The 12,796-nt window shown below is 42.1% G+C and overlaps 2 protein-coding genes across 3 annotated transcripts; both read right to left on the bottom strand.

The window, feature by feature from the left end:
* Positions 1-2,167: 2,167 nt before the first annotated feature.
* On the bottom strand, positions 2,168-5,424 carry zgc:77486 (uncharacterized protein LOC405808 homolog). The gene is made up of 5 exons (XM_068743017.1): positions 5,265-5,424; positions 4,859-4,970; positions 4,003-4,130; positions 3,731-3,838; positions 2,168-2,473 (listed from the first exon to the last, which is right to left on the bottom strand). The coding sequence occupies exons 1-5, from the start codon at positions 5,422-5,424 to the stop codon at positions 2,325-2,327; spliced, it is 657 nt and encodes a 218-aa protein (XP_068599118.1). The 3' UTR covers positions 2,168-2,324.
* A 1,252-nt stretch (positions 5,425-6,676) lies between these two features.
* On the bottom strand, positions 6,677-11,672 carry plin3 (perilipin 3). 2 transcript variants are annotated; one of them, XM_068743015.1, is made up of 8 exons: positions 11,609-11,672; positions 10,435-10,521; positions 10,069-10,264; positions 9,631-9,713; positions 9,312-9,543; positions 7,863-8,197; positions 7,300-7,518; positions 6,677-7,209 (listed from the first exon to the last, which is right to left on the bottom strand). In XM_068743015.1, the coding sequence occupies exons 2-8, from the start codon at positions 10,498-10,500 to the stop codon at positions 7,069-7,071; spliced, it is 1,272 nt and encodes a 423-aa protein (XP_068599116.1). In that variant the 5' UTR covers positions 10,501-10,521; positions 11,609-11,672; the 3' UTR covers positions 6,677-7,068. The 2 variants fall into 2 exon arrangements, with proteins under 2 accessions (XP_068599116.1, XP_068599117.1); XM_068743016.1 differs by having other exon boundaries at positions 7,300-7,515.
* Between the last annotated feature and the right edge of the window lie 1,124 nt (positions 11,673-12,796).

Raw genomic sequence — 12,796 nt, 5'->3', positions numbered from 1 at the left:
TGTGGTAGCGCATGATCCGAGGGGCTTTAACAACGTATCCTCCAATCGTCTATCACCAAAGGTCAGACTTAAAAAAAAAATCATTATCCAATGAAAAGAGCCCCAACTTAAGCCCTCAAGGTCCAATATGACATTCAGTACAGACACGGAAAAGTATCCTTCACATCCGGCACACTGCGATGTTTTCAGAAACGGGCTTGGTCTTCTGCAGCTCTTTCATTTATAGATTCTATAATCAAGCTCACATTTACAAGATAAGCTCTCGATAATGAAAAGATGATACATCTTGAAATGTCCCTCTACAACAACTATTGAGCCTTTTTTTTTTTTTTTTTTTTTACTTACAATATTTCTAAGCTATGAGTAGTATTCAGTAACAGGATGAGAGCATAGGTTGTAATGCAGAAAGGTTCATGTTTACGCGGGCTTTCTTGACAACATGACGAGTAATTGTAAAAAAAAAAAAAAAGAGGCCACATGGCCGGTAGTAGACACTCAGGACACGGAACATACTTTAGACATTACATGGGCAAGTGATAGTGGTAAATGACTAGCAAATATGAAACTGGAACAAGATGATGGTAAGAAAATCAACGCCTCTGTTCTTATGAAATGAGTTTTATACACAATACTATTTGTTACTTCAGCCCCCCCCCCACCTTTATTACCTCGTAAAAATCTGAGATTACGCTATATGTATAGGAGCCTTATGGTATTTACACTTTGAAACAACACTGTAGAGTCCCATTAAGTGGAAAAACTCGGGGTTCCAGCCATGCATTGTGCTACTACGGTGTGGCCTCTGTAACATTCCAACTCGATCTCAAACTGCACGGTCACCTACGGAATAGTAACTCGCACGTTCGAACGCACACATGCGTGCTAGTTTAAGCTTCCTAGAAGCAGCCAGCTACAAGCACTCATCACAGACGGGACTCGTCTGAGTCCGAGCATGTTGCAAAAGAGCAGCATGCGACTCTGGAGCATGGCAACAATCTTTACTTTAGCCGAGCAGGTGTGTGTTTTCATTCAGCATGTGTCAGTGGTCTGCTGGTGGTCAGAGAAACACGGAGGTTCACGCTCCACAAAACAGAAAAGGGCATTGCACAAAAGGCAATTTCTTCAGCAAAGCTTACAGACTACATATGAACTGAAAATGACCCAGATGCTGAAAAAACAAAACCCGAGGTGTGGCACATTAGTTTGTGCTCTCCAGTTGGCACACTTTGTTGTGCTTTGCATACAAATCCGAAACAAGACATTATACTGCACATTTGTAGTTGTAGCTGCTTAAATTGGACTCCATCATCATTGATTGTGTATTTTTATTCAATGGTTATATAATCAAAATGTAATTACTTAAATTGAAAAGGTTAACTGCAAATCTTAATGATCTGCTGACACATGCGGCCAATCCTCCAGCACAGACCAACCAAATGATAAAAAATAAATAGAATGCAATCACACAATTCAAGCTAACTACAATATATTAATATAGATCTTCTGATGTCATACACTCATTAAAACAGAAAAAAAAAACGTAATAAAAGAAAAACACAGAATTCAATCACTCAGTTATGTCAAGGTTTTCAGTTCCCTCTACCCCTCCCCTCCCCTCCCCTACATCTCCATTAACTGTTCATGCAACCAAAATCAGTATAAGTCAATATATCAAAGAGAAAAGTTTGCTGAAAATGCAGAGACATTGGAGTTCAACATGTAGAATAAAGAGGAGGGAAGAAAAAAAAAATCCAATTTGACAAGAGGTTGACATCATTTTCCATTTGGGAGAAAAACTTATATCTGAAGCCCTTGAGAAACTTTCTAGACCTAAATTGAGCTCTTTGTAATTATTGTCACATTCCTTAACAGCTTACCCCCCCCCCCACCCCGTCTCATCCCAACTACCGTACAGGGATTGTATAAAAACGAGCTCACACCATCTCTCAAGTTGAGAAATAAAAAGGGGTAAAATCAACCCCCCCCCCCAAAAAAATAATAATGTCCACCAAGCCCCCACAGCTATCTCCCCAGTGCACACACACACACACACACACACACACACACACACAAGCTTCCATATATACACGTGCACACACCCACCCACCCCCATGTTCAGCTACAGTCACCAGTGGAGAGAGAGAGAGGGAGATGCTAGTAAGGGCAGCGTCTGGACAGTGGTGGCCTCCTCACCCCGACCCCGCACATCTTAGACTACCATGAACAAATAAAGCCATGATATCAGCTGTTGCCATCCAAGTCGCCTTTGTTCAAACGCACAAAGTCAATGACTCTTCTTCTTTTTTTTTTTTTACACTCAGTCCTCATAACTTCTGAATTTTCTCCGCCACCACGATGGGGTTCTCTTTGCGTATGCGGGCAGCAGCTGCACTCCGGTAATCAAAGGGACAGTCGTGCTTGTCAGAATAACGGTGAATGGCACAGAACAGGTTGCCGCAGCGACAGTCAAAACCTAAAAAAGAAGCAAAAGAGGTCAGTTAGACTCAAAGCCTTATTAAAACAGCATGGTTCAGTTATATTTGTCCTTTAACTGGTTTCAGACTGTAAAACATTTACATTACATGATTAAAAAAAACCTGAGAATAGGACATGAATAATACTCAGAGTATTGTCATTAGTTCTTATAATGTATTGTCCATGCGTACAATACATTATAAAAATAGTCGGCCATACAAATTCACCTGAGTGGGTAAACAGGTGGGTACAAAAGACACGACACTGGACTGGGAATTGATTTAAGGTACGTGACTCGTACTTAATGAGCTACTTAAACTTGTAGGTTGTAACTTAGTTAAATAAAATAATGCAGAATAACCCAAAGCACAGCTGTGACAATGAGAGGAATAAGCCCTGTGAAAAAGTACAGCCGTACTTAACCTGATTTCTTCTACTCTTGTGTGCATCTCGCACACAAAGTGTTGGAGTTTCAAAGAACCTTATTATAAAACAAAAGGACCCGGAGCAAACAGAAAATACAAGTTTTACAGGACTTTATTTTCCTGAAGGAGCCAAAAAGGTTATCATTACTTATATAATCAATTCAGAAAGGCATTGCCCTCTTAGAAACTAATTTTTAAAAATACCAAACTTCCTTTGCAACTGGTTATAGCTGCTGTAGACGCACCCAGACTGGATACTAGCACTCTTGTATCACTTAAAACAACTATTTTAAGAAGCGTTGATTTGGGTAGTAGTTTCACCAGGAGCACTCTAATCAAAAGAAATTCCAGAAGAGATAAGGAACAATAGCGAACCTTCCAAAATTCCAGCAAGAGCATATTGAAGGCTCATTCAGGAAGTAAGAAAAGATCCAAAGAAAACATCCGATGAACTGCAGGCCTCTCTCACCTCAGCAAAGATCAGTGTTCAAGGCTCCACTGCTCCAAAGACACTGAGCACAAATGGCCTCCATAGGACAAGCATGAAGGCCCGTCTGAATTTCACCTTATGACACCTGGATGACCCTCAGAGCTTTGGGGAGAATATTCTCTGGACTAATGAGTTAAACTGTCTCATTGCATCTGCTATCAACTAAACACAGCATTACAGAAGAGGGCAGTGGTTTAAACGACTAGATAGAGAGTTGTGATGGTCAGACTGAACCAAAGAACCCAAGTCAATCAGGAGAAGGACTTATGAACTTGTCAGTAGTTCAGGAAACATCTTTTCCAGGTATGCATGTGCAAATGTGAGAAATAATCATCTTTACCGGTAAGGCCCACTTTCTTCCGGCAAGAAAAACAGCGATTCTTTTTCTTATTTTTATCAGGAGTTTGGTCATTATCAGACAAAGCCTGAGCCGCTTCGCCCACTGGTTCTGGTGAGAAACAGGAAAAAAACAAATCATAATACCAACTTGTAAAGTGAAACAGTCAAAAGACATATCATAAACCAAAATCCACATATCCATACGGATAAGCTACACCTACGGGTCGGCGTAGAGAGACTTATGTCATGCTCCCGTCTTCCCGTTAGGTTTACCTGTGCTGTTCGAAGTTCCTTCCTCTTCTCCCTCCTCACCTTCAGCACGGTCAGAGTCTACAGGTCCTGAATCCTGGGAGATACTCATTGCTGTCATCTGCCGAGTTACCGGACTGGGGGAGCTGGGACTGACACCGCCACAACAACAATGTAAGCATTTTAAACATCCCTGTTAATCACTGAATGAACGCATTTGAGGAGATCAAACTAAAAATATGCAAAGCCTACAGAAGATGGGACAGTGCACAATCATCCAGGCTTCAACAATGAAGACTAATGGGTGTAAGTGACTTTTGCTAACTCAAAAATGTTATTAAATTGGGAATAAATCAATTAGTGGAACATTGTCAATGAAAACTGGACTCTTTATGCGAGAAATCTTTTGTTATCCCAGGAAACCCATCCCTCTCCTCTTTAAATTTGAACCTGCTCGTGAACTTATGAACAAAAATGACATAATTTCACGAATAGAGAAGATACATTCTTTGTTAACAAAAAACACAAATCTATGTTTACCTCATACTCTCAAAAGGTATTCAAACCAACGATACAAAAAGTGCTGCAGCAAGTAAGGAACTTATTTAGTCATCTCAGGAAACACATATAAATACATCTACAATATAATTACAAACACCATGCGCAGGATAAAACAACCACCGTTTAGTTTCACCCATTACTTCTTAAAAGCGCCTCAAAGAGGAGACGAGATAAAAAAAAAATAAAAAAAAAAGAGGAGACGAGATATGGAACGTTTTACAGATTTTAAATGATAATAATCAAAGATTCTAAATAACGTTTTGTTTCAGAACCCTTTACAATAACGCGAGGGTGAACAAATTCAAATCTGTCAACACACCTGGACGTTTGTTCATCAGATGGGGTCCCTGCCACGTCTGTACTGGGTTCTGTGGTCGTGTCATCGACAGTCACACCAGCTGACCCTGGTGATCCTGCCGGTGACGTAGCAACTGAGTGAAGACACAACAGTATGATGGGATGAAAACCGGTATCTTCTAATAAGCCATTCATCGCTAACATCTCTCGACATGATCACATTATTTTAAGATAAAGTGGAACCAGTGACGATGCCACAACGAAAGCAGTTACTTCTACCTGTTCTGAGATCAATTTTAGCACGTCTCTGTGCCCCCCCCCCCCCCCCTCAAATGTATGTACATTTCACAAGTGACCCCACTCTCCAAACCTGAAACTCCCACATCAAGTCCAGCCCCTCATAGCTGATGTCGCTCCCATCTTCCTACCTTTCTCTCCCGGGGGGCTGGAACGCCCCCCTCCCTGTTGTCTCTGCAGATGTTCCTTATAGCAGACTGAGCACATGCCGTTGGTGCGGGGATTACCATAGAAACCACATCCCATTGTGCAAAGCATTGGCACTTGCGTCTGATTGGTCTCCTGAGCCATGCTCCAGCAGAGGGGGGGGGGGGGGGGGGGGCAAGGGGAATGGGAGAGGATATTCCTGAAAACAGGGTGGCAGAAGTTAGTCAAAATTATTACCAGTCTTTTGAATATTCTATTGATGTAAAACGTATGTGCTTTTTGGATTTAAAGAGCTTGGAGACTGGCACTTAAGAGTAGTCCATCTTTATTAACCACAATTAAATTCACCAACATTGTGACAATGCCCAGTTCTTATAATTACTGGATTTGATTGCCCGAAATTAGAAACAGACACATTGAAATCAATCAATAATTTAACGTTCTTCCTTCAACAATTGGGGCAAAGGTCCAGGAGTATTTGGCTCAGTGGCTTGAGATATGGAATTTTCACAAAACGTAAATAAAGAGCTTCTTCTAAAGATGAAAATAGAACACAGACGATCAGAACTCTTCTGTGAGTGAACTTGTTCAGGTAGTTTATGATTTCTGCAGAACCACAGCAGGATATTTGTTTTGCCCCTTTGATCAGGGACAAAGTTAACGAAAAACTAACAGAACATGTCTGCACAAAACCAACCCAAGAAAACTTGAAGCGAAACTATGAAATTAACAGACAAGTTGACCGACATTAAGCTCATTGCAACCTAGTTATCAAAGAGAAACAACTCACGCTTATAGTTCGTCCCGCAGCTTAAATAAGATGAAAGCAAACACAAACGCTAGCTAACAGCCAACTAGATGTTTGTCTGTCTGGCACTAGATACCGACACAAAACGAAGTCTAAAACTCGCTAGACGGAACTACATCACGACGAAACGTTAAATAAAAAGGAAGACGTATTTAACGAAAAAAAAAGTAAATGACTCTTTAGTTTAAAACCGAATAGACGTTTGTGTTAGCAGGTTACTGTTAGCTGAGCCGCTAGCTAGCGCTAGCCACCCGAAAAAAAAAACACCGCACACAGCGCTTCCAGATAGCGTCCGAGCTATTTTAAAACCAGCACCAGGCGCCGGGTGCCAGCCACCGCGGTCCGAGGCGATGGCAGTACCTGGGTTTAGGGGTACCGGGGGCTGTCGAGGACCCGGGGCTACAGATTCGCTTGAGTTTCGTCCCCAGCAGAGAGCGCGGCCTCCTCACCGACGCTGAATCCCGACATTCGAAACAACGACCATGACGTCATCCTTAACAGATTCAGTCTTTACTCAGACCAGGCCGAAACATCAAAGTCCATCATTCACCACACCAAAAAAAAAAAACAAGCATGACGACACACTGCTCAGGAAAATAAAACCCTTTAATGAAAGTTTTGTTTGAAATGTCATCTCATTGACAATACTGAAATATAAAGCACATTCATATTAACCATATGAATCCATGTTCATTAGATTTGGCTGTTTGTGTACAGCCGACAAACGGAATTCACATCATTTGAATTGTCTTAGTGTTGACAGACAATATGCATTTGGCTTAATTACAGGAATGCTTTGAAATAATCAACCATATATTTTTTTGTCATTCACAGGGAAAATACTCAAGTGTACAAATGTATAAATTGTCCAAGGTTAGGAATCAGCACTTGAGCGACATAATTCAATTCTATTAATTTCTACATCAGACATGTGATGTCACCAACGTATTCTAAGTCATGGAGAAGCACAAAAAAAGCCTTCAAGTCTTGTGTGGTCTGTTTTTCTCCACTGCCACGTCCTCAGCTTTCTCTACAACCTGAGGAGCGAAAGGTCCCACCAGCCAGTTGAGAGGTGTGTTGTTTAGTAGATAGTCCATGACTCCGTCCAGAGACTGCTGAACCTTGAAACAAGCAGATTCTGGCGTTACTTTAAACATATTTTCTAAAACTAGAAAAGCACTCGGTGCGCTCAGAATGGTGTGCATTAGTACTTGGGTCAGGTGGTGACGGCTCCGGTCCACAAGGTGGGGCGTGATGGTGCTGGTGTTGCCCAGAGAAGAGTACAGTTCCTCAGCTGATTGCCTGGCGTGGGTGATCTGGGCCTGAACGGCACTCGGCAGACCTTGGGCACTTGACACCACACTGGAGCACGCCGACCTCAGCTGGTGGCTCAGACCACGCACCATGGAAAGAGTTCGCCATTCCAGCTGCTGTGAATAGAAAGTTGCAATTAAATTCATTAAATATAAACATTATTCTGAACTTTGTTCCTTTCGTGAGGCTTCGTGTATTTTCCCCAATCTTCACACGGAGATTAAAATAATTATTTTCCCAGATGGATATTTGTGGCAACTTCAATTTCTGCTTCTAAAATTCAAGGAAGCTTTATTGCCATGTAGTGACTGTAGTTCTGATTGCCATCATGGAATTTCTCTCATTTAATCACTACTGTACAAATACTGCGTATGTAATAATACATACACTGTAAATGTAAACTGTAACAACGGTCCATTTAAAGAACATTAAGTCAATTCCCAAACATTTCTGCACTGACCTCAGCCTCATCTTTAGTCCCAACTGACTCGTTCTGTCCAGCTCCAGCTTGCTTCTGCTTCCAGTCCGTCCAGCGCTGCTGCAGCTGCTCCAAGGCTCCCTCTGGCTGGTTACTGGTGGTACTGGGACTGGTACGGGCTTTCTCCAGCAGGTCCAGAGTACTGGAAATCTGTGCCACCGTAGTAGCGGTTGCTTCCCTGGCTTGCTTTGCGCGGCTCAGGGACTGCTGTAGGGCTCGTTCTTGTACCTTGGCAGACAGCTTCCCCAAGCGGACGAAGTAGCTCGGGCTCACTGCTGGTGAAGTCGTCTCAGAGGTCACGGGCTCAGCAACAGCGGCTAAAATGACCAAGTTAACGTTCATGTATATTAAAAAAAGAAGTGTTTTTTTTTTTTTTTTGCAGAGAGCTCTCAGAGAGCCTGTTGTTAGTGTGAAGCCTTAAAGCGAGCCTTCAAAGCATGATCTTTGTGTCATGGCTTAGTGAGCTTGTTTTCAGTGGCGCCATCTGTTTGGGCTACTAGAATGTGTCAAACAAAAAAGGATGTTACTTCACTTTCCTCAGTATACAGAGTAATACTGTCCCCCTGTTAGAAGCTACTCACCCCCCCTCCAATACTGCCAATTTAGGCACTGTGGTGCTGAAAACATTAGCAATTGCATCTCCCCCCCCCCCCCCCCCATCTGTGATCTGCAGTATTAGAGTACGGCAGATTGCAACGATGGCATCGCAGTGGGAGTAGTCAAAGCTGCGAGTGTTGGAAATTGTTGGTGTTTTTTTAGGCTAAAGTCACAGAAGGAATGTTCATTGTAATGTCCCGCATCACTGTGAATAACATCAACCATCTAGTCAGCGTGGTACAATGTAACACCTTATCACGTCCACCCCCACTGTCTTGCCTCATAAATCATTTTTTTTCCTCCGCCCCGACTGCCTCAACAGATTTGCCGCTTGAAATATAGATCAATAAAGCAAGGACACGGTGTCGGGCACTCACTCCTACCGGAGATGCCAAAACATTCATGCATATAAATTAGGGAATAAATAATTTATGTTTAAGTAAATGGCAGTAATGTGAACTAGAATTTGTAGTTGTTAGTGTGGAGTTAGATAGGAGCATCAAAAATCAGATTACAATGGTGTTGCAGGTCTCAAATGGAAATCTAGGGAGTGAAGAGAAAGATTATTTCATGAAAAAATGTATTCAAATTATGAGTAAACTCCAAATGACAAATTGTGAAACTTATTTCATTATTCAGAGCTTTAGAATTAAAAGAGGAGAAGCTGCTCTACCTCTCCTTGGATAAAAACCTGATAAACTTTACTGTTGTTTCAACTTCACTCGATTCAACTTTAAAAACCCACCTGCCTGCAGCTCAGCAGGAGATGGGTTCATCCCCCCCCCTGGTATTTATGCATTGATTATTCTTCCTACATTTAGACCAGTCACTAACCGAGCTCCCTCTCCGTGAGTGGTAAGTTCTGGTCAACCCAGTCCTCGGATCGACTCAGGGCCAGGTCCATCCCACTGCTGACCATCTGGCCCACCTTGGTGCCCACGGCGGTGATGACGCCTCCGCTGACTGCTGCTCGGGTCAGCTCAACACCGCCCATCACTGCTCCAACCACCGCGTCTTTGGCCCCTGCCACCGTCTGGTACACCAAACCAACCGTGTCCGACACCACCTGAGGAAGACAATAATGAATTATTTATGTGCGGATACGATTAGACACTTTCTAAAATCAAATAGTTAGTTGGGTTTTCTGCCTGACCTTGTCTGCTGGTTGGTGAAGAATAGGCAGCTTCTCCTCAATCTGATCCAGGCCTTTCAAAGCATACTCATTCACTGTAGCAACTGAATCAAGTATAAAAGCAAAAATAGGAATACAGTAATAAATTATTAGAATATTTCCAGGTGAAAAAGAAATGTCTTTCATGTCATTAATGTGCTATGAAAATTGAATTTAAAATGGAAAATCTGTTCGTTTCAGGAAAAAATATCTTCTAAAAAGAAGAAACCCCTTCTTATTCTCGTCATATTTGAGTGCCAATCCCCATTTCCTATCTTTTGGCATACACTGGACCTGGCATCGTTTTTAAACCTTAAATATGAAACATGAAAACAACATTCATTCATAGCACATTTCTTTATACATTTGTTTACCATCATTATTCAAATATTACAACATATTTTTGACAGAAGGACCTACGCTGCGGCTCTATAATGTCCAGGAGAGGCTTGGACCCTGTGGTAGCTGCGGCACCCAGGGTTCGGACTCCACTCTCTGCTGCATCCATCACTCCCTTCAGCAAGGGCATGCTGTCTTTGGTGCTAGTGTAGGCATTTGAAACCACCTCATAAGCAGAACTGACCAGAGCTAAATTGCTCACTCGGGAAACAACGTTCTAGGACAAGACAAAAAAAACACACACACACACACAAAACAGGTTTAGTGAAGAGATGAAAACATGAAATGGAAGCTGGACTTTGTAACAAACAGCTCTCTTCTGTAGCCTGAACATTTTCACATGTTCAGTTTTGTAATGGTGCCGTTTTAGAACCCAGTGCTCCTCACCTGCTGGTCTCCAGCAGCTGGTTCTGCTGCTGCTCCAGTCTCAATCGTTTTCATACTGTCTTCCATTGCGACTGCTGGATTCAATCTCTGTGAGGGAATATAAAGTACCAGAGCAACATGAGTCCCCTCACAGTGCTCATGCATGGCAAAAACGCACTTTCCTCTCTATATTACTTGTTTAAGAGGCTGATATACTTTATTTGGGGAGACATAGCGTGTCTGACAGATTTAGAAAAGGAATTGCTGGTCACGTTGGCCACGTTAAATTAATTTGTCAACACCATGATGCAATGAGGGTGAAACAAAATGATTCAGAAACCAGGAAGAGTTCAAGTTTCAACACTGACTATACCCAGTGGTGTCACAAACTCTCTTGGCACCGTTTGATTAAAAATTGCATTTTGTTGCAACACCTTTTTCTGAGTAACAGTTAATGAGCTCTACATTTGGTTTATTGCATGGCAAAGAGTGACACTACATTCCCTGTTATCAAGTCTGAGATGGACCAGAGATAACTGTCAGAGACATGGTCCAAACTTGAAGAAAGCTGTTATGCAAGACAAATTAAGCTGCTTTATACATAACAAATCATCTGACCAATATGTGATTGCAAAATAGTGCTCATGGGAAAGGTATCTAGATGCTTCCTGTTGAGTTGAGAGTATTTGTCACATCGTTGGTCAGAAAAAGGAACACGATTTTGGTGCCGACACCCTAAATGACCTTTGATATACAGGCGCCCCTCGTCCATGTCCTCAAACCACCTTGGATAGATACTTCAGCTTTCTTTAAATCGCTGTGGATCAGTGAGATTCATTTGCAGACAAGCATTTCCACTAAAAAACAAAGCTTCATCTTTTCATAGCTCACACTAAGAGCAGATGCCTCATGTCCCCTCGTACACAGGAGGCCACTCACTGACTCACAGTGGAAAATAGCACGGAATTAATTCTTACGTGTTCATGTTATTTTCAATTTAGGTTGGATTTTCGCTGCGCCAAGACCGTATCAGCCGTGCGTAATTACGCACGAGCGCACCCTAGAGGGAACGTTGGTTATGGTGACTTCTCGAAGTTAACAACGACTGTAGTTTACTCTTGCTTCGAAAGTTGGTAAGCTAAGTGAGCTAACACTTAAAGCTACAGGAAAACGATCGTAATTAGATCAGTCAGACCTCACTGGTTCTCCCACGGTCCTTCTGTCACGCGTGGCAACACGCAGTCCTCCGGAACGGGCTGGCCAGCAATGACTTCCTCTCTGCTGGGCGGAAACCAATATGGTGGGGGGGCGGGGTGGACTCCTGAACTTTTAACCAATTAAATCACAGCACGGAAGTGCCGGTGTCGATCAGCCACAGCTGTCACATCTGTTTACACTGTACTACATAGTGTTATACCATCTATCAGCTGTTTACAATAACGAAAGCACGAGAAGACAGTTAAGGAAGCTCATTCCCCCCCAGATTCAACCTAAAGAAATATGATTTCAATGACTGGGATCCATCTTAGCACACGTTTGTGAATGAGATGTTAAATAAATGTGCCAACCCAGACTTCCATAAGGACTCCATAAGTGAACTCCAAGGCACCTGAGCCAAAGGTGCAAGGGTAGTTTCATTCAGCATATTCATGTATGGTGCAACCCATATAAAAAGCTGTGCACCCTACAAATGCACGTTTCTTACAAATGTGGCAAAAATGGGAAATAAACACGTTTCCAATGGAATAAGATTTATTGGAGTGGTGAAAACAATTCAATGTCTTGTTATATGTGTGAAAAGCTGAAGCTTCAGAGTCATTTGACATTCTAGAGTGGCTATCCTAGTCACATGACTTGCTTCCTGTGGGAAAGCTCTGCTCGGATTTGCTCAATGTGGTTGCAGCACATAAACACAAGGATGTCACAGAACTGGAGGCCTTTGTCCAGGAGGAATGTTCTGAAATTCCCAGTCCTAACCATTCTATCAACAAGTCTATGTAATTATACTCAGTGAATGTGTTTCCAATCAGACCTTGAAAACTTGGCACAAAAAGCAAAAACATTCTAAAAAAAAAAGTGAGGTAAATATAATATTGTAATTTTTCAAACCTCCATCCATTCATTTTATTTTCTAAATCTGTACTGAAATATCCGAATACAATTAATCCTCTGCCTCGTAAATACGGCACAAGGCACAGAGTTGTGCTTGACCAACCTGCAAAGGTTTTTTTCTTTAAAACAGCCTTTGGTAAGACAGCTTTGTTGTGAAAGGAGCAAAGTCCAGGAACTCACTGCCTGATCAACTGAAGTCTGCTGCAATGATCAATGATGCAATGATCGAGCTCCCAAATCCTGCAATAGAACAAACAAACAAAAATCTCCT

The sequence above is a fragment of the Brachionichthys hirsutus genome, chromosome 9, assembly GCF_040956055.1.
Source record: "Brachionichthys hirsutus isolate HB-005 chromosome 9, CSIRO-AGI_Bhir_v1, whole genome shotgun sequence".
Lineage (NCBI taxonomy): Eukaryota > Metazoa > Chordata > Actinopteri > Lophiiformes > Brachionichthyidae > Brachionichthys > Brachionichthys hirsutus.
The sequence above is the reverse complement of the archived record's forward strand: the minus strand, read 5'-3'. Positions and strand labels throughout refer to the sequence as shown.